We start from the raw sequence: 18,653 nt of genomic DNA, 5'->3' as shown, positions 1-18,653 counted from the left end.
AAAACAGCAGCAAAGGTTAGGACAAAAAAGCAAAACAAAACAAAACAAAAAAAGAACCACCCGCAAGCTAAAGGAAGTTCTAATCAAGGATGGCAGCCTGGGTATTTGGGACGGACATTCAGGATACCCACTTAACACAGTCCTCAATCAATACGGGTCGAAGGGTCAATCAACCAATTTTCAGTCCGTTCAAGCCAGCTCCTATCCTTTAGTCTCCAGTGAGCAAGTTACCCTAGTTTGCTGCAGCTTTGTCAGGTTTAGCAATAACCAAACACAAGCCCTTGCTATTTCTGATCCGGATGGAGCCAGTTGGGCTGAGGCTAGAGGACATTTGACCTTGGTACTTCTCAAGTACAAATCTCAAATAAGATGCAGTGTTTACTCACTTTGAAGGCTTCAAACAGATTACATGTTAGTCTCACTATGCCCCATGTAAAATGTGGGATATACTTACAATAATGGTTCATCCTCTGAAGTACTGTGAGATAAGCTTATTATTAAAGAGAAAGTCTTTATCTGTGTGTGTATACACATACATACATAGATACAGACAGGCAGACAGACAGACAGACACACACACACACACATATGCTAAATATGGCCACCATAATTGCTAGCCTTAATATCACACTTGGTGTCCAATGTCCTGCTTTGAAACTCTCACTGAATTTCCCATAGTGCCTCAACAGTCCTGAAGGGCAAGCTCTATGTCCCTGCTGCTCTGCTGAACCCCCATTTCCCTTTATAGCACCTCACATCTTTGGCCAGGGAGCTTCTTCCTGGGTACCTGAGGCCTCCCCTAGTGTATTGGGCATGTTTCTCATCACTGTGACCAAACACTTAACGGACAAAATCTAAGAGAGAAAAGACTTATTTGAGTTTGATTTCTGTGGAAACACTCACTCCACTATGGAGGGAAGGCATGGTAGAGAGAATAGTCTGAAGGTTACATGGACAGGCCTCCTCAGAGACATTCCCAGAGGTGTTACTAAGTGCCTCCTAGGTGATTCTAAATCCAGTTAAATACTCCTGTTTCTCTTCGGATTGGATAAATCTTTCGCCTAGTCATATTGATGGTGAAAATGCTTATGTGCATTATACCCAGTCTTCTTTGCCATCTAGTGCATCCATCCATCTTCATTGTCTTCCTGTGATTCTTAGCCCTTCCTTTAGACGACCATAGCAGCCTGGCAGCTCTACCTGTCCTCTCACCTCTCCACTACCACCAACTACCCTATATAGTTCTGGCAAAGGCAGTCACCGCCAGTAAGGACTTACCTTCTCCTCCAGTCTATAAACAAAAATCTACTTCATGGTAACAGCTCCCTCCACAGTTCAGTCTCGTTCATCATTCAGTCTCTTGCCTCTTTGCCGGGTAGGCATCCATACTCTGGTTATGTAGAGGAAACTCCCTCTTCTACATACAGGACACAATGTTATTTTCAGAAAATAATTAGCTTAAAATTTCTCTTTACACAAACACCCCAATAGAATTTCCTTCTGGATCTCTGCGGAGGATTCAGGCACCTTGATAAGCATCATTACATATTAGCATTACTGTCTGGAGCTTTAGCTGGTGGCTTTTTATGTCAGGTTGGGGGCTTTGTGAGTCTTATACCTTTTATACTGGGCAGAGAGATAGGACACCAATTTGGGATTCATTTGATAAATGTATTCTGAATATAGGCAGGTTACTTTTAATCAAGTCACTTGCCGTGCGCAACAGGAAACTATGCAAGGCCATCACCTCCTTGTAAATGCATAAACAAGTATACAGTTTCTAAAGAAAAAAGGTTACAGAAGGGATTGCCAAGCATAGAGACACTGTCTTCTAAGTACCACTGACGGACAAAGACGCTTCTCAGCCCATCTCTGGGTTGTATGGCACAGTGAAAGAGAGCAGCATGACGCCTCTCTGCTCCTAAAATACCTTAAAGGCTAGTGAGATAGCTGAGTGGGCAACTCTGTCTACACAGCTATGGGAAAGTTATCAATCAATGAAATGAGTCTTTGTGGTGGTGCAGCTGTTTTGGGGGGTCACCTGTATGCTAGAAGTAGCCCCTCAACCATGCCTACACTATGGTTCACCAAGGATTCCGGTCTTCAATGGAATTGGAGTTTGATTTGTCACAGAGAGCTTATAGCTTGTTGACATCTCCCAAAGAGTGAAGTTCCTGTAACAGATAGAATGACTTGATGATAAACTAGCATTGTTTTCCAATTTCCTTTTAATTCAAAGAAATATGACAGCCCTGTTATCACTTCAGTAGATAAAATGATTGGTTGATGGTTCTATCAATGCAGCCAGTCTCTATTTACTAGGGCCTAGTGATCATGAATTCCAGTCCCAGGCTCCTAGGTTTGAATGATGTAAGGGAAATCTCAATATACCTCCTGGAATATCTAAATCGAGACAATAGTCATTTCGTGAACAATTCTGTCGTAAGGGCAGTATATGCTGGTATGTCACACAAAACCCAAACCCAAACCATATCCCAGTGGTACGCAAACCATGGTCACTTCATCCATATAGCCACCTCTTTTCTGAAGTGAAAAGTCAGAGAGACATGACTGATAAAATGTTGCCTGCATTCCAAAGTCAAACACTTCTGATAGAAGAGAGTTAAGTTTTTAGCTTGGCTTTCAGATGGAAAAGTGTCCTGAGGAAGATTCGGGAACCTGGACTCCCACTGTCCTCAGTACTGACTTGTGACCAGTCAAAGGTCAAGGCCCTTCAGCCTCCCTGGCCCCTGGGGAGTTTACAGATATAACAGTGAAGAGTGTTTCTGGAAGTGGACCAAATAGCTGGCGAAACTTGTCAAAAGTAAGGGATGGTATGTTTGCAGTCAGGGTGCACTCCATGACTCTGCAGTTTCTCACTTACTTAGCTCATTTGGACTGTGGTATTGCCATCTTGAAATGGTAATTCTCGGGTGGTGGTGGCACACGCCTTTAATATCAACACTCAGGAGGCAGAGGCAGGAAGATCTCTTTGAGTTCAAGGCTGACTGGTCTTACAGAGCGAGTTCCAGGACAGGCAGGACTACTCCAAGAAACCGTGTCTTGGGAAAAAAAATTTTAAAAAAATAGTAATTCTCTTCAACAAGCACCACTTCCACTGTCATTTTTCCCTGGACTCTGCAAGTGGTCACATACTCTGTTGGACAAAGAGAATGACAGTGGCCACTTGTTATATCTATAAACTCCCCAAGGGCCAGGGAGGCTAAAGGGCCTTGATCTGAGACTGGTCACAAGTCAGTACTGAGGAGTTGGGAGTCCAGGTTCCTGAATCTTCCTCAGGACACTTGGCCATCTGAAAGCCAAGATAAAAACTTAACTCTCTTCTCTCAGAAGTGCACATACTATTCCTGATATACAAAACCAATCCCACTTACAGCCTTCCACAGTCTTCCTTCTTCCTGTTTCTAAGCTTTGCCATATGGATTTTAGCCATCTTACTTTGGAGTCTCCGCTTTTTAATGTTTTTTTGTTTTGTTTTGCTGCTGTGGCCTATGGTTTATATCTGTTCAAAATTTATAACCTCTAACGATATGGAATTTTAAAAAGTATTTTTATTGATTCTTTGACAATTTCATACAATGTATTTTGATATTTACCTTCCCAGATTTCTCCCATAACCAGACTTTCCATTCTCCATTACTTCCTTTTTGTTTTTGTTTTCCCATCAAATTCAATTTAAGTTGCCAGCCAGTCTTGATTGGACTCTGTGTGTAGTCAGCCTAACAGGGCTCTCTCTCTCTCTCTCTCTCTCTCTCTCTCTCTCTCTCTCTCTCTCTCTCTCTCTCTCTCTCTCTTCTAAGAGCCATTGAAAGAGAATAGCCTCCCGAATAGTCCCCAACTAGTGGTGGGATCCAAGCCCCACCTTCACACACACTATGCTGATTTTTTGGCTGAACTTGCACAGGTTTTGTATATGTTGTCCTAATTATTCTGGGTTCATATATATAACTTACCTGTTGTATCTGGGAAAAAATATTTCCTTAATTTCATTTTCCTCCTTTGGCACTTAGAATCTTTATGTTCCCCCTTTTGCACCAATTCCTAATCCCTGGGGAGAAGGGAATATGTATGTCTCACTGAGAGCTGATCAATCTATGTTCTCTTATTCTGAGCACATTGACCACTTGAAGGTCTCTGTGTTACCTGCCACCTACTGCAAGGAAAAGCTTCTCAGAAGGGGGTTGAGAGAGGCTTTGACCTATTGAGTACAGCAATAAATCATTAGGAATCATTTTAATACTATGTCTATTTAGCAGAATTATAGTATTGGGTTTGCCCTAGAATCTATGACCTATCTAGTCACAGGTCCTTAGCCCCTTTAATAGTTATCAGATGTGGGTTCTAGCTCATGGAGATGCCCTTCGCTCCAATCAGAATATGACTGGTTTTTCCCACATTCATACCTCTATCACACTACAAAGTTCTCTTGTCAGGGTTAGTTCTAGAACTTTTGAGAGGTGGTTAGAATATGATGATAGAGAAGACCCCCATATTCCTTTGCTTGTTCTACATTTGAGAATCATAAGAACCATCACCCATGAAACAAAAGGCCACTGAATCATATATCTACCTTGATCTCTGACTGACAGCCTCCACAGGTGGTAGAAATTCATGTCTGCGGTATAAAGTCCCCCACCCACTGTGCTTGGTTATAGCAGCCTGAACAGATTAAGATACCAAGTTCAGAGACCAAAGCACAGTGTGGAAACTGAGCCAAAAACAGATCGCCCTTTCCCCCAACGCATACAAAAACCATTCCAGCTGGTTTTTTAGAGCACAGGAACAAAATGCCAGGACTTGGTCTAAAATATCCAGAAGAGTCTTGTGGGGTCAGTCTCTGATGAGTAAAAGCTCAGAAACTACAACAGAGGCCTCGGGGATCTATAACAGAATTAAGAGTGCTAACGATTTTAAGATAAGTAAGAATCAACCTTAAGTACTACAACAGCTTCTTACTTTGCCACTTCAGTTCCTTGCTACTAACCGAATTGTACAAATTTGAGCAGTCTGTCAGTTTGTCAATTAGTCTTCATGGCAGTGGACTCCATCTTTGTCTCTATCGCAGGGTCTAGTGTATCCCAGGCTGATCTGAGCCTTAATATGTAGCCAGTCTGCTCTCACTTCCCATGTACTCGGATTACAGGCTTATGGCACTATACTAAGTTTGTGCAGTGCTGGGCACTGAACCTAAGGTGTCATCCAGGTTGAGCAAGGACATTCCCAACTGACCGATAGCCTCAGCCCATAGCCCTTCCTTTCTGCAACCAGATCCTGCGGGGTTAGTTCCTATACAATGGGAGTGAACTCATTCTGGTGTAGGTTAATCAATAAAACATAGAAATTAGAACCCTCAGATGATGTTCGCAGTAGTTGGGGAAAACATGCTGTGTTACACACACACACACACACACACACACACACACACACACACACACACACACACACACACACAATTAATGTGTTTCATTATACGGTATTGAAATTAGGAATGGAGTTAGTTTTTTTTTTCTTACAGAAAGGAAACATGGCAAGCCTATTTCTAGTGCCTTATGGATCTCAAATCACTTTAAGAATGCCCAAGGGTAGGCAAACCACTGAGCTTTGACCATCTAGGTACCTTGTAGGTCTTACCTCCTACCAAAAGAATTCCATCCCTGATACACTCTGCTGGTTAACCTGTCTGTAGAGATACAGAAGCCGTGGTAACCAGGGGCATACCTAGCTGGGCAGAAGGATAAAGCTTGCCAGGGACCAGTACTAGTTCACAATGTCATGGCTGAACCAAGTATTCAAAATGACACATGGCTAATTCAGAAGTGACAGTGCTTAGAAAGTCAAGGCTAGCTGCTCCTAGATAAATTTTGTCAATGTACTACAGACTGAATTGTGTTGTCCTCCTCCAAAACAGTCTTTTACTAACTCCCTAGCACCTAGGAAATGGAAACCACAAATGGAAACATGGCCTTTGCTGATGATCAAGTTAGGATGGAGGCATTTGAAAGAGGCTTGGCTCTAATAGAACTGCTAATAAAAAAGTATACACGGGATGGGGAGACACAACTGGGTAAATGGGGAGCAGGGAGAGAGCACAAGTGAGGAATCAAGCACTAGAGAGGAGTGGGGGGAGTATGAGGGAACAAGGGAATGAGAGGAGTGCTTAGGAGGGAGGGAGTATGAACAAGCAAGCAAGCATAAGAGAAAGGAGAGGAGCGAGGGAGGGAAAGAGCTAAAAGGGTAGGGGAGAAGGAGAATGAAGACAACAATGAAGACAGCCTTCTACAAGCCAAGGAATACCCAGAAGCTAAAAGCAGGATATGGATCAAATCTTTTGCTAATGGGAACATGGACTTTTGGCTTCCAGAACCATGAGAATAAATTTCTGTTGTTTAAGCTATTCTATCTGTGGCACTTAGTTCTGGCCACCTGGCGAACTAAGGTGGTGAGCAAAGATCAGAGATAACTCAGAGCAAACACCTCAGCTGCTCAAGGGAGTGGCTATAAACCAATCCACATAGAAACAGCACAGAGCACAACAGGGACTTTCTCAGTCAGTCTGGGACATTGCCTTCAACCACTGCAATCCTGCTGCCTTGTCACCGCCTATAGAAGTCATGGGAGATCAACTCTCCAAGGAAGTTTTTGTTATTAAAACAGAACTTGGAAAAATGAAGCACCATTCAGAACTAAGAGAAGAGGGGCTTTGGGGAAGAAATGAGGAATAAGAAAAATGGGAAATTTGTATTTCCACTTAACCTTTGCTTTCCATCTCCAATTTGACCATGACCACGACTATGACCATGGGAATTTGCAACAACTGGGAACACTGTTGCAAAGTTAGTCCTGGGTAGATGCCCAAAGGATGCCAGGGAAAAATAAAGTCCACATGGTGACTGACCAATAGTATTAGTATCGTCTGGGAACTTGTTAAAACATAAAGTCCTAGCTGTCCCGGGCCTACAAGATGAAGGGACCCTCAGTGCAAACCCAGTCATCTGCATTTTACCAAGACTTCCAAGGAAGTCTGATCTACAGAACGTTTAAGAAGGACCTTCGGTAAAGCAAACACAGAAGAGATGAGAGAGGCAGCAAAACCTCCCAGAATGCACATGCACTACTTTCCTTACACAATTCCATACCCTGTTTTTAAAAAAAAAAAACAGTCAAAATGAAATTGTAAAATGATTACGTGTTAGAATTTTAACTGAAAGGCCATAAAAATCATCACTCACTAGTCCTTTTGCATGGAGCAGAGGCCACTGGCTCTTCTGGGTGATGTTTGCCTGCAGTCATTTATTCCTTACATGACCCACACACAGGATATACCATCTTTAATTCTAGTCCACTTTTGTAGCAGGAATTTTTAAGAAAACCCTGGAAAGGTGTGAAAGAACTAGAATTTCTCTGATTATCTCCCCACTTGTTGCCAGCTTCATGACAGCATTCTTGATGGCTCTCTTAGGCTTTACCTAATTTCCACTTATGAAGCTGGGTTTTGTGTCATACATTACTAACATTTTAAATTGGGAAATCCAGGCACATAATTATGTTTGCCCAGTAGGACTTACATATTAAGTTAACTAAATATCAATTTATGTCCATGTAGTCTCGAAAAGATAGTCCCTTTAGCCTTTTTTAGATAACGGGAGGTTGCTCAGCATCTATTATATGTACCCGGTAATATTAAAATTGACACGAATTAGAAGAACCTCCAGATCTTTCCAGATTCTTCCTGTGGAGTGTCTCAGCACTTTGACTTCTAGCCTTGCTTCAGAATTTCCCTGTGATGGTCACTGTCAATCACGAAGATGGCTGTTAAGCTTTCTCTACCCAGGATTCTGCACCAAAAGCACATAAAGGTCACCTCACAGAACTTGCAAAACAACTCTGTCAGTTCAGTTTTCTTATTTTATAACCATGAAAATGGAGGCCCAGAACAAAAATGTCACTGAGCAAGTAAAAGAGAACACTTGAACAAGCTACCCGTCTTCAGGGTATGACCTCTAATCACAAAGAGCCTCAAGCACACGAATGATTGAACATGGTTTGGCAGTAATGACAAGGACAAGACAGGAAATAAATACAGAGCACTTCACTTTCATTAACTCTGCTAGAGGGTAAACATTTCAGGGACCAAAGAAATTGGCAACTGTCGGTTTCCCGTTGCTGTGATAAAATAGCCTGAGAAGCAACTTGAGAAAGGGTTTTGGTTCACAATTTAAGGTAATTCATCATGGTAGGGAAGTCAAAGCAGCAAGAGCTTGAAGCAGCTAGTCACCTTATGCCCATAATCCAGAAACAGAGAAGCAAATATACATGGTTTCTAGTGTTCAGCTCACTTTCTTCATTTTATGTAGTACGGGATACCAATGGTGACTCAAAATACCCCATGGTGACTCAAAATTCCCAGCTCAATTAATGTAATCAAGATAGTCCCCCACAGGCATATCCCAAGTTCCATTATTTCCCATGTCATTTTGAATTCTGTCAATCTGACTATACTAATCATCACAGGAGCTAAATCTATTGAAATAAACTTCTATGTATCCCTACCCCCATCATTACCTTAGAGAGTTTTTTAAAATACGAATTCTACAGTACTATGACTTTGTTTATGGACTGAGCGCTGAAAGATTGTGGTTCTGTAGGTAATGGATGATTGTTTGCCATCTTCTGTCCTGGGTGTGATGCACAGTGAACATCAACATCACACAAATGACAACTAATGAATTCACAGGAATACTAAATGCTAATAAGTAACCCAGTTTGCTCATACCTTTCCTGCCAATACTCTGATTCTCAATGATGCCATTTCTACACATAAAAGACTTAGTTTAAAAGGTTGGAGACAATCCAAAATGAATTTCAAGTTATATAAAAACCATCAAAGCAGTAAAGTTTTACTCCCTGAACAGACTTAAGTATAATCTAGCCACAATGAGTCCTCAGCGGATATCTTTTCTAGAAGTGGGAGAAGGGTATATAAAACTGTTGATCTTGTAATCGAGTTTACGTGACAGTTGATTTTCACAATATCCTGTCACTGTAAAAGTGAATCCTTCCTTACAGGTTAATTTTTAGTTTTCAGTCCTAATCCAGTTGTGACCTGAGAAGGGCCAACAGTGATTACACTCCTATGCAGTTTAAAATGGTGTGGTTAACAGATGGGACCACTGCTGCATTGAGTGACGATAGTTTCTCAAAAAGTAAGTAACTACAAAAGCACTCTAAGAAGTTTCAGAACCTTTCAACTGTCAGCTTTATTTAAAAAATACAAATATTTTCACATGTTGGATTTTTAAAGCATCATACAACAAGGAAATATGTCAAATAATTCAAAAACAGCAATTCCGTCCACTAAGTTAATACTACAGTATTTACGATGAATCAAAAAATTTTCATATTATCAACACTTAAGAAAAAAGTTATTTCTAACATATTGCTATAATTAAAATAAAACAATCAGTTTTCTTTTCTTTTTCTTTTGGTTTTTAGAGAGAGGATTTTCCTGGCTGTTGTGGAACTCATTTTGTAGAGCAGGCTGGCCTCAAATTCAGACATCTATGGAGTGCTGGGATTAAAGGCTTGTGCTACTACTACTGCCCAGCAAAACAATCAGTTTTCAACAGCAATCAGTTTTCAACCTTACCACTTGCTTAAAACAAACATCAAAATGATGGTGAATTGATGCAAACATTTCACATCTGAGAAAAATGCACTTCTTGTGAATTCTAACACTTAGCCAAATATAATCTTATCTGTTAAAGGAACACTGCTGTCACTGTGACTGGAGCCAGGCTCTCAAGGTTTACATTACACTATCGATGGCAAGCTCCTAGTGGGAAGATGGAATGGGATGAGATAACGTTAAGATAATTTGTTAACTTCCAGGGATGGTGTGATCAGATTTTCATTAACAGTTACATATTTGAACAGAAATAAAAACCAAGTATTTTGAAATTTTTATGTATCAAGTTGAAATTTCTATTAAGGTCAAATCAGAAATTACATTAAACATGTCAGTTTTGAAGAGTACATTTGATATATACTTGTGTATTTTATTTAGGATTGTTACTTAGACCATAGGGATTTTAGAAATATTAGTTACTTTAAATCAAGAATAATTGCTTCTTATTTATACTGAATATAGTTAAATTATTTGGCAGGTAAAAGCATCACACACTTTCAGGTTTTATATCTGAAATACTTCTGAAGAAATAGTAAGGAAAAAAACCAACTTTTTATGCTTTTTTAAAAACTCTTTTTCAGAGGTTGCTAAGGTGTCTTCAGAAAATAACATCCAATAATGCCATTAATGAGAAAACTAAGAGACTGCTTCCCATTCATACCAAACAGGAAAAAATGAAACTGACCTATTAACTGCAATGGAAAATGTGACTCAAAATTTAATGGAGCATTGCATGTTTGCCAAATACAAGATCAAGTATGACCACTCACTTGAAAAGTACCCTCAGTGACATTATGAGTGCATTTAGTTTGGGGAAAATAGTTTAACAACTTTCTCAGGAAAAATTTTCACTTTTATCATAACAAACAAAATAGTGGTTATGAAGTCCAGCGCCACCAAGCAACTTTCATTCTGTCCCATACTGCTGAGAATGAGTCAAAGGCAGGACGCACATCCAGGATAGTGAACTGGTAGTCCTTGTTGACCTCACCGCCATCATAGTAATCAATCACATACCTAACTTCTGTGCCACAACGATTGATGATCCAGTCATGGCGGTCAAAAGGCAATTCATACCTGCAATGAAAACAAAATGTTAAAATGCAGGTCTCTACTGTCTTGGTGTAAGCAGAGATAGAGTGAAAAACAGCACATACTCATACGCTCGCTCTTATTTGCAGATATCTAGCAGAGGAGATGAGACTTATTCAATCAGTCCATGATACTTAGAGAATATGACGATTAAGAACTATGATGAGTCTATGTCAGATCATCTGTCTATAAAGGAATAGGTTCATGGTAAAGATTCCCAGGCCAGGCTAGGTAGGAAACTAGAGAAATCAAATATACTAAATAGCCCTATTACACTATAAGACAAAGGAGTGATAAGGCAAGATAACAACCCCAAGAGGAGTAAGAGGACAGTTCTAAAGATACCAAAAAGAGGACAATTCAATCCTTTGAGAGTAAAGCATGAGGCTAGCAACCCAACCTTTATAATTCTGCCCATCTATGAGTAAACTCATGGAGATGGAAAAAAAACAGGCTGAATACTAGAGGTTTGGAAGATGGAATTGCTTTTTTTTTTTTAGACTCTGGTTTTGGTGATAAGAATGCTGACCATGGCTTAAAGAATGTCAATAGCAGTTCTATACTGACACTTACCCCATCCAGGAACGAATTCTTGCCCTTGGTGAATACTCTCTTGCTTTGCCTCCAAATCGGACCAATGATGGGCCACAAGGACACTCACTGAAAATGCCCAAATAAGAATAGTTTATTAAAAACATTTTCTTTCATTGGACAGGATAACGATTTTTTGTTTTTGAGTAATGCCTTTTTTCTGTATTTATTTGTTATACTATCACATTTACAGAGAATAATAACTCCTAACAAAGTTCAAATAAACTGTCCCTATTTGTTAGAAACCTTTTTCTTTCCTTTTGGATTATGTATATCTGTCTTTAGGCATCTTTTAGCTTTCCTGCCAGATTCAGGAGACAAGATCTTCTCATCTGGGACAAGGGTACAGGCATAGTCTCAAAGTGTTATATAGTGTGTATTTTCTTTCTTTTTTGTATAAAGCACTTAGTGTTTCTGCAGAGAAACAATAAAAACTGCTATACAGTCAGCCATCTGAGTCTATGAGCTCCATTTTCACAGATTCAACCAACTGTACACTAAAATTACTTGGAAAAACAATGTATCTGAAACCTGGGGAATATAGCTTAGTTGTTATGGTGCTTGCCTACCACGCATAAAGCTCTGGGTTCAATGCTTAGTACCACATAAATCAAGTATTGTGATGTACATATGTAGTTTTAGCACTTGGAAGGTAAAGGTAAGGAGGATCACAAGTTCAAGGTTATCTTTAGGTTATACAGAGGTCAGCCTGGTCAACACTGTCTCAAAAACAAAGTGGTAACAAATAAAACTGCACTTGCACTGAGCAGATCTGATTTTTATTTCTTTTCATTGCTCTTTAAATCAAACAGTATATCAAATATTTATAAAACATTTATACTGTTTTTAGTCATTATAAATGACTGTCCAAAATATGCAGGAAGATGTACACATACTGTATGCAAATGCAATGAAACTATAATATGAGGAACTTTCAGCATCCCTGGCTTTTGTTATCCTTAGATAACCTGGAACAATCCAAGAATATTGTAGGAGGACTTTATTGCTTCATTAGAAACAATTAACAGACTTACTGGAAAAAAAAGGATGGGGGCTGACTCCCAGGAATGAGTTGTAAGTAGTGCTGAACTTGCTTTTCTAAGTAATCTGAACACTGTTAGATCCTAACTAGAGACCTTGGCTGAAGTCCCTTAGGGGAATATCTTCTACTGGCACTGGGGCACACAAAGGCTACCCCTGAAAGACACAAACCAGTTGCCCTTATGAGGCTGGAAGACTAGCCATTAAGACAGGAGCCACTTATCTTACCAGTTGCTTTCATTTGTAAGACAAGCTATATTCCTACAGTGTAAGGGAGAAAAGACTATCTCCAGAGTACAGGAGAGTCTAACTATGACCTTTCTAGTATCTCTTCTCAAGACCATCACAGACAATGCAATAAACTTAACCTTTGTAAGTTTTCCTCTGGAGACATTAGTGAGGTCTTTTAGGACCTAGCTAATTTTGCCAGAAATCTGCAAATGACCAGTGGTGTTGAAACCGACAAGCAGAAATGCCTGTTGCTCTTATTTCTTTGCTTTTAAAATCATGCTACAAGTAAAGAGCCTTTAAATAAAGATCATTTTTAACCGAGGTTGTGATGACTACTTGCAGCTCCCAGTCAGCCAGGTCTCTCCTCCAGGAAAAGTACACCCACTGTATACCAACAATCCAGTTAGTGACATTCAAGTAGTGCTAATTCTGAAATGCTCAATGTGAATACCAAAAACAAAGAGACAACCTGAAAAATAAAGCAGTAGATGATTTCTCTCCAAGAAACTTATTACTCATGCATTGTTAGGAATTTAAAATGTAAGCCAGATTGTGATAGGACCTAGTTCTTTATAAAGATACTCCCATTCATCCACTTCTAGAGGAGATCTAAAACCAGCAGTATCACATCATTCCATAAAGAGAAAACCCATTTTGGACTCAGTCAGACATCCTATAAGTGAGCCCAGCATGTAGAGTTGCAACAAACCTGCCAGGTGATGTGAAGAAACAATGCTCTTTCAATTGACCTATACTCTCTGAGAAAAGAGGCCCATATGAAGACAGATCTTTAAGGTCAATCCTTAAGGGGATTCCAAATACTGCTGAATAATACTGAAAAGTTCTTTCCTACCTCCTGTGGATCCCAAAACAATTCAGTTGTACTTCTTCCTTCAATTACTGACCTACCGTTTTATCTTCCACTGAGATGAGGTCTCCATATGCCACCCCCCCAAATCTGACCAGGCTTGGAATATCTGAGTCAGCTAGCTAGGTCAGAAAAGGAGATTTAGACTCTGCCTGGTGCTTTTCAGAACTCAGCTTCTGGAACCCACCCACTGTGATACATAAGACAGCTTAAACAGCCACATTCAGAGACTAAGCAAGCACCCCTTGCCAGATAGGTATATGACCAAGCCTCCAGAAACCTCTAGTCCATAGCTAGGCAACAGCCATTTCAGACCATGACATAAGCCATCTTTATTCACCATTCTCTGCAATCAGCACTATGAACTCAGTGAATAAGAAAGTGTGGTCTCTCCTACAAGGATGATCACTGCTACACAAATGAGTAACAAAATACTATTTAAATGTTAACACTATAGGAAGGCTAATGTGAAGTTAAGACAATGCTGGAACATTGTTTTAAAGCTTTTAAACATACTTACCGAGCATGAAGAGCTTCCCACTTCAAAATCTCCTTCCAAGCTTGCTCATTATTCTGATTGTGAATTCTAATGATATTATACATATCTTTCTGACTAATATCATCATCTTTCCACTTCCACCTAAGAAAGAACATGTAATAAAATTTGACAATTATTGAAGTCAAAAAGTTACCCTGTGCATACATAAAATATACACTTTTTAATAAAAGCTTGTATACACTAAAATAAAAAATTGAAGGTTCATGTTAATCTCATTTCACAAAATCCCCAAATCCATCCTTACAAAACCATCCATTTTTAAGGTAGCATTATTCATTTAGTAGCAATGATAATTTTAACTGTTTCATTTTCGTATTTCTAAAAAACAAATGCTGTGAGGTACAGGTAAATCTCATCCAATTGGTTACAGGTCTAAGTATTAACAAAAGGGCTGCTGTCCTTTCCATAGGCAAACAGAATTCCTACATGTTTGCTGGAGCTATAACTTTAGGCTTTACCTAATGTTCAACCTGAACTTAAACATCAGGTCTTTGTGTATTTCAAGCTTCTCAACCAAGGCCCCTGGTTCTCGCATCACTTGCTTTCCCACTTGCTGGTTGTAGATTCTGGGGCTTGCTGCTGGCTTAAATGATCATGGGAACCACTTTCTTACAACAAATACCTTCCTGATCACTCCTCAACCGCATACCTCATCAATTTTATTTTTCTAGAAAACACTGACCTTAAATACTGGTCTTGAACTTATAATCTGATAAATGAAAATTCTATTATAAACTGTTTAAGTCACTAAAAAAATACTATGTTTTGGGGGTTAAGCAAAAACTTTTTAGCATTTAATTCTGAGATAAGCGTGGCAAGTAAATTATCTTCTAAATAACATATTCACTCACCCTTTCCGTAACATGGCATTCCAGAACATCTGTTCAGATGGGTAAACCCACTTTTTCTCAGAGTCTGCTCTTGGAATTGATGACTCCTCTCTTGAGGTAGACAAAGCAAATGGCTGATCAGGGGACGGTGTCTGATTAGGTGGTGGCATCTATAGAATGGATTGTGTCTGAATGTTAGCACTATGGTATAAACTACAAAATAATCAGTACACCCTGGAAAGCAATTCTCCATACAAAAAGCACAAGTTCCCATTAAACCAATGACATGAGAGTTTCACACCTCTGATGTTTTGGGTCATACTACTTTTTTGTTGTTGCTCCAATGAAATAACCAGCAAGACAAAATTTAGGAAAGATTTATTCTAGTTTATAGCCTGAGGAGACACAGTTGACCATGGTATAGAATGCATAGGTGCATAAAATGTCCTGGGACGAGATGAGGGTAGATTACCAGGTTTGAAGGATCCAGGTTCTCCTTATTCTTGGCTGCAGCACCAGTCACAGGGCACTCCACATACTCATAGGCCCGGTCTTGGTGGGCAGGTACAGAGTGTGCTTTGCTCTCACTGGTCAGGTCAGATGCTGCTGCAGTCACTGGACAGCCTGAAATAATCAAGTATTAAAACACTCTTACTGCTAAATATCGTATCATACCATACTAAGATACAGTGGAAGTGGTCCTCTTAGTTGGGACCTTAAAGAGCCAAAGTTCTGACCAAACACAATTGGAAAACTAAATTTCTTCTACTTAAAGATGGCAAGAACTAAGCTAGTTAACTTTCTAAAATCCTAAATATAAGATGCTAGAAATGTACTTTCCCTTTAAAAGAACAAAAAAAGAAAGAGAAAAAGGACGTGCAGTGAGAAGTGGCCATACTTCACTAGGTCTCTCTAACTTCCAGCCATTAGTTGCATACAAGTCCAGCCCCAGTGAGGTAGCAGCCACTATCTGAGCATCTATTGTTGATATATTCCTTCAAGTACTGGAAACAGGAGCAGAAAAGCAGCAGATTTTACATACACTCAAAGAAAACTGTAAATCCCACTCTGCTCATCTTTTTTTTCCCAAGACTCAAGTAAGTAAGCCACAAAAAATGTACTGTTCATCTGAGTTGCTAGTCCTTGTCAGCAGATAAAGTGCACCAAAAAGGCAATTTTTAAAGAAAATATCCCACGATAGTCTCATTCTTCAGTCAACCCCAAATTAATGCCCAAGCTCCTAGGGAGCTGATCCAGACAGGTGTGGGGACTGAGAAGCTTGTCTAAGTATCAGATGAATACGAAGGTACTTAAAGATTTGTGTCCCAGAATAAAAACCATTTCTATCATGAAATCCTACCTTGTTCCAGGGACCAAGAGGAAATAAAGAATATCATGAATGCTATTACATAGAAAAGACAAATTTCTATTTACTCCTTTGGCTTCTTCAACCAAGCTTTATTCCCCAAGACTGTATGTTAAAGTGTTAAGAGTGAGAATACAACTGATATATCCCCCTCTGCATCACAAAGAACACCAATCGTCCCAGAGCATGGATCCCAGATGGCTATTAGAAGGAAATCAGTGCTATAGTTTCCACATCATATAACCAAGAAGACCGTTAGTCTCCTTTAAGTATTCACATTCTTACTAATACAAATAAAGCAGGAGGACAACTCTCTGAAACAGATAAAATATAAATCATGAAGAGAACTACTTGAGAAAAGAAGCTCAAAGCAAAGACACACACACACTTTGTCTGATTTGTCTCAACTTCTAGGAGACATACTAGGGGACCATGGGCTCTGTCCTTGTCCAAGGTCACAGAATTTTCACCAACTTTGCCACTTACTAGCTACATTACTTGAAGTACATAAATTAGTCTGAGCCTTAGTTTGTTTCCTCCACTATAAAACAGCCAGAAAATCTCCCACACTGGTTTATACAGGTGATAATGTAAACTCTATTAGACAAAGGATTTTTGTCTACTACAGGCATTGCTACTGCTCTCTCAGTGAAGAAACAAAACCCAGCAATGCTTGTCACAGGATAAGTACTGACCTCTTGTAGACAGTTGGCTAACAGAGAGAAAGAAGAATGATAGCACTGGAAGCAAGAGCATGCAGTAAACATGCACATGCAGTAAGGATACAATATTGCCACAGTCTCAACTATCTAAAGCAGACATTCACTAATTCAAGAACATTTTTGCTTCCAACCTAGTGCTGACATAATGGTCTACAAATTCACTTGGTGAAGGCTTATTTTGACCTACATGGAGACCATAACAGATATGAAAGTAGTTTACTGAAACATCTAGACAGGTTTATTCAGCTCTGGCGTTCATTCTTACTATTTATGGACCAAAGACTTCATGCCTGAGGTTGTATGATGTCTATTTAGCACTATATTTAAATACCACCCCACTATATATAAGCAGTACTGTTTCCTCTCAGTTGTGGAAACTCAAAATACGTATTGAGGGGGCTGGAGAGATGGCTCAGCGGGTTAAGAGCACCCGATCTTCTCTTCCAGAGGTCCTGAGTTCAATTCCCAGCAACCACATGGTGGCTCACAACCATCTGTAAAGAGATCCGATGCCCTCTTCTGGTGTGTCTGAAGACAGCTACAGTGTACTTATATATAATAAATGAATAAATCTTTAAAAATATGTATTGAATGATGGCTCTTCTCATGCATGGCTGAGGGCCACTGGTGTAGGCACAGGTAAACTTTGCAGAGACAAGGCTGATTTATAGAACTGCTAAGTTTTCATATATGATCTCAGTAATCAACATCATAATCTTGTGAAAATTATATTACACATACAGATGACAGACTGTGAGACATGAAGAAATTGTTTATGATATCAAGTGAGCAGCAAAATTAGGACCAGTCCCAAAGTGCCTTACTCCGCAAGCCTTACAAGCCTCACTACCAAACCACCTTTAGAACCCTGGCTCTCAACTTGTGAGATGACCCCTCTGGCAACTGTTATTACGATTCATAACAGTATCAAAATTAAAGTAAGGACACAGAAATGAAAATAATTTTGTGGTTGAGGGTCACTAAAACATGAAGAAATGTGTTAAAGGGTCCCAGCATTAGGAAGGTTGAGAACCACTGATCTAAAACGATTACCTTTCTTTTAATTTTCTAGACGGGCGAATTACCTTTCCTTTGCCCTTCGTGCATTGGACATCCTGAAGGGGGTGAAGCTGAAGCTGGCTGATGATCTGAAGCATTTGAGGTGTTTACTGCAGTAGCAGGAGAAGATGCTGAGGAGCCCATGGCTGGGGTTCACACCCAATCTAAAATTCCCGACTGCCAAAGCAAGGAATGAGATTAAAACATGGAGGCTAAACAGCCGATATCCCCCTGTTACTCTGAACCTGGCTGGCCCTCGTCCTTCTTCCCCATCCCAAGGGAAAAGTATGAGGTAGGAAACTTGTTTGGGGGCAGTTTTAAAATAGTGCCTCCTTTGGGGAGATGCCGTGAAACCTATGCCACCATTTGGGGACACGTCTCAGAGAGACTGGAAACACGTCTTGATGGTGGGGTCTAAGGGGTGGTGACACGGCCCCTGAGGGGAAACATGCTAAACTAGACTCGAACCCCTGCCCCCGGAAAACTGGGACATCAGGGAAAATAATGTTAAAAAAAAAAGAAGTGTCACCAAAATGGGAGACAAGAGGCAAAGGGCAGGGAGCCACAAATCTTACCCACCTGTCTAAG

At 39.9% G+C, this 18,653-nt stretch overlaps 1 protein-coding gene across 1 annotated transcript; it reads right to left on the bottom strand.

Annotated features, from left to right (window-relative positions):
• Positions 1-9,253: 9,253 nt before the first annotated feature.
• On the bottom strand, positions 9,254-18,272 carry LOC116888784 (cytochrome c-type heme lyase). Its single transcript, XM_032890066.1, has 6 exons — positions 18,092-18,272; positions 15,391-15,542; positions 14,940-15,088; positions 14,050-14,169; positions 11,372-11,458; positions 9,254-10,783 (listed from the first exon to the last, which is right to left on the bottom strand). Exons 1-6 carry the CDS (start codon positions 18,207-18,209, stop codon positions 10,585-10,587), a joined length of 825 nt encoding a protein of 274 aa, XP_032745957.1. The 5' UTR covers positions 18,210-18,272; the 3' UTR covers positions 9,254-10,584.
• Between the last annotated feature and the right edge of the window lie 381 nt (positions 18,273-18,653).

The sequence above is a fragment of the Rattus rattus genome, chromosome X, assembly GCF_011064425.1.
Source record: "Rattus rattus isolate New Zealand chromosome X, Rrattus_CSIRO_v1, whole genome shotgun sequence".
Taxonomy (NCBI): Eukaryota; Metazoa; Chordata; class Mammalia; order Rodentia; family Muridae; genus Rattus; species Rattus rattus.
This window is presented reverse-complemented; position numbering and strand designations above follow the sequence as displayed.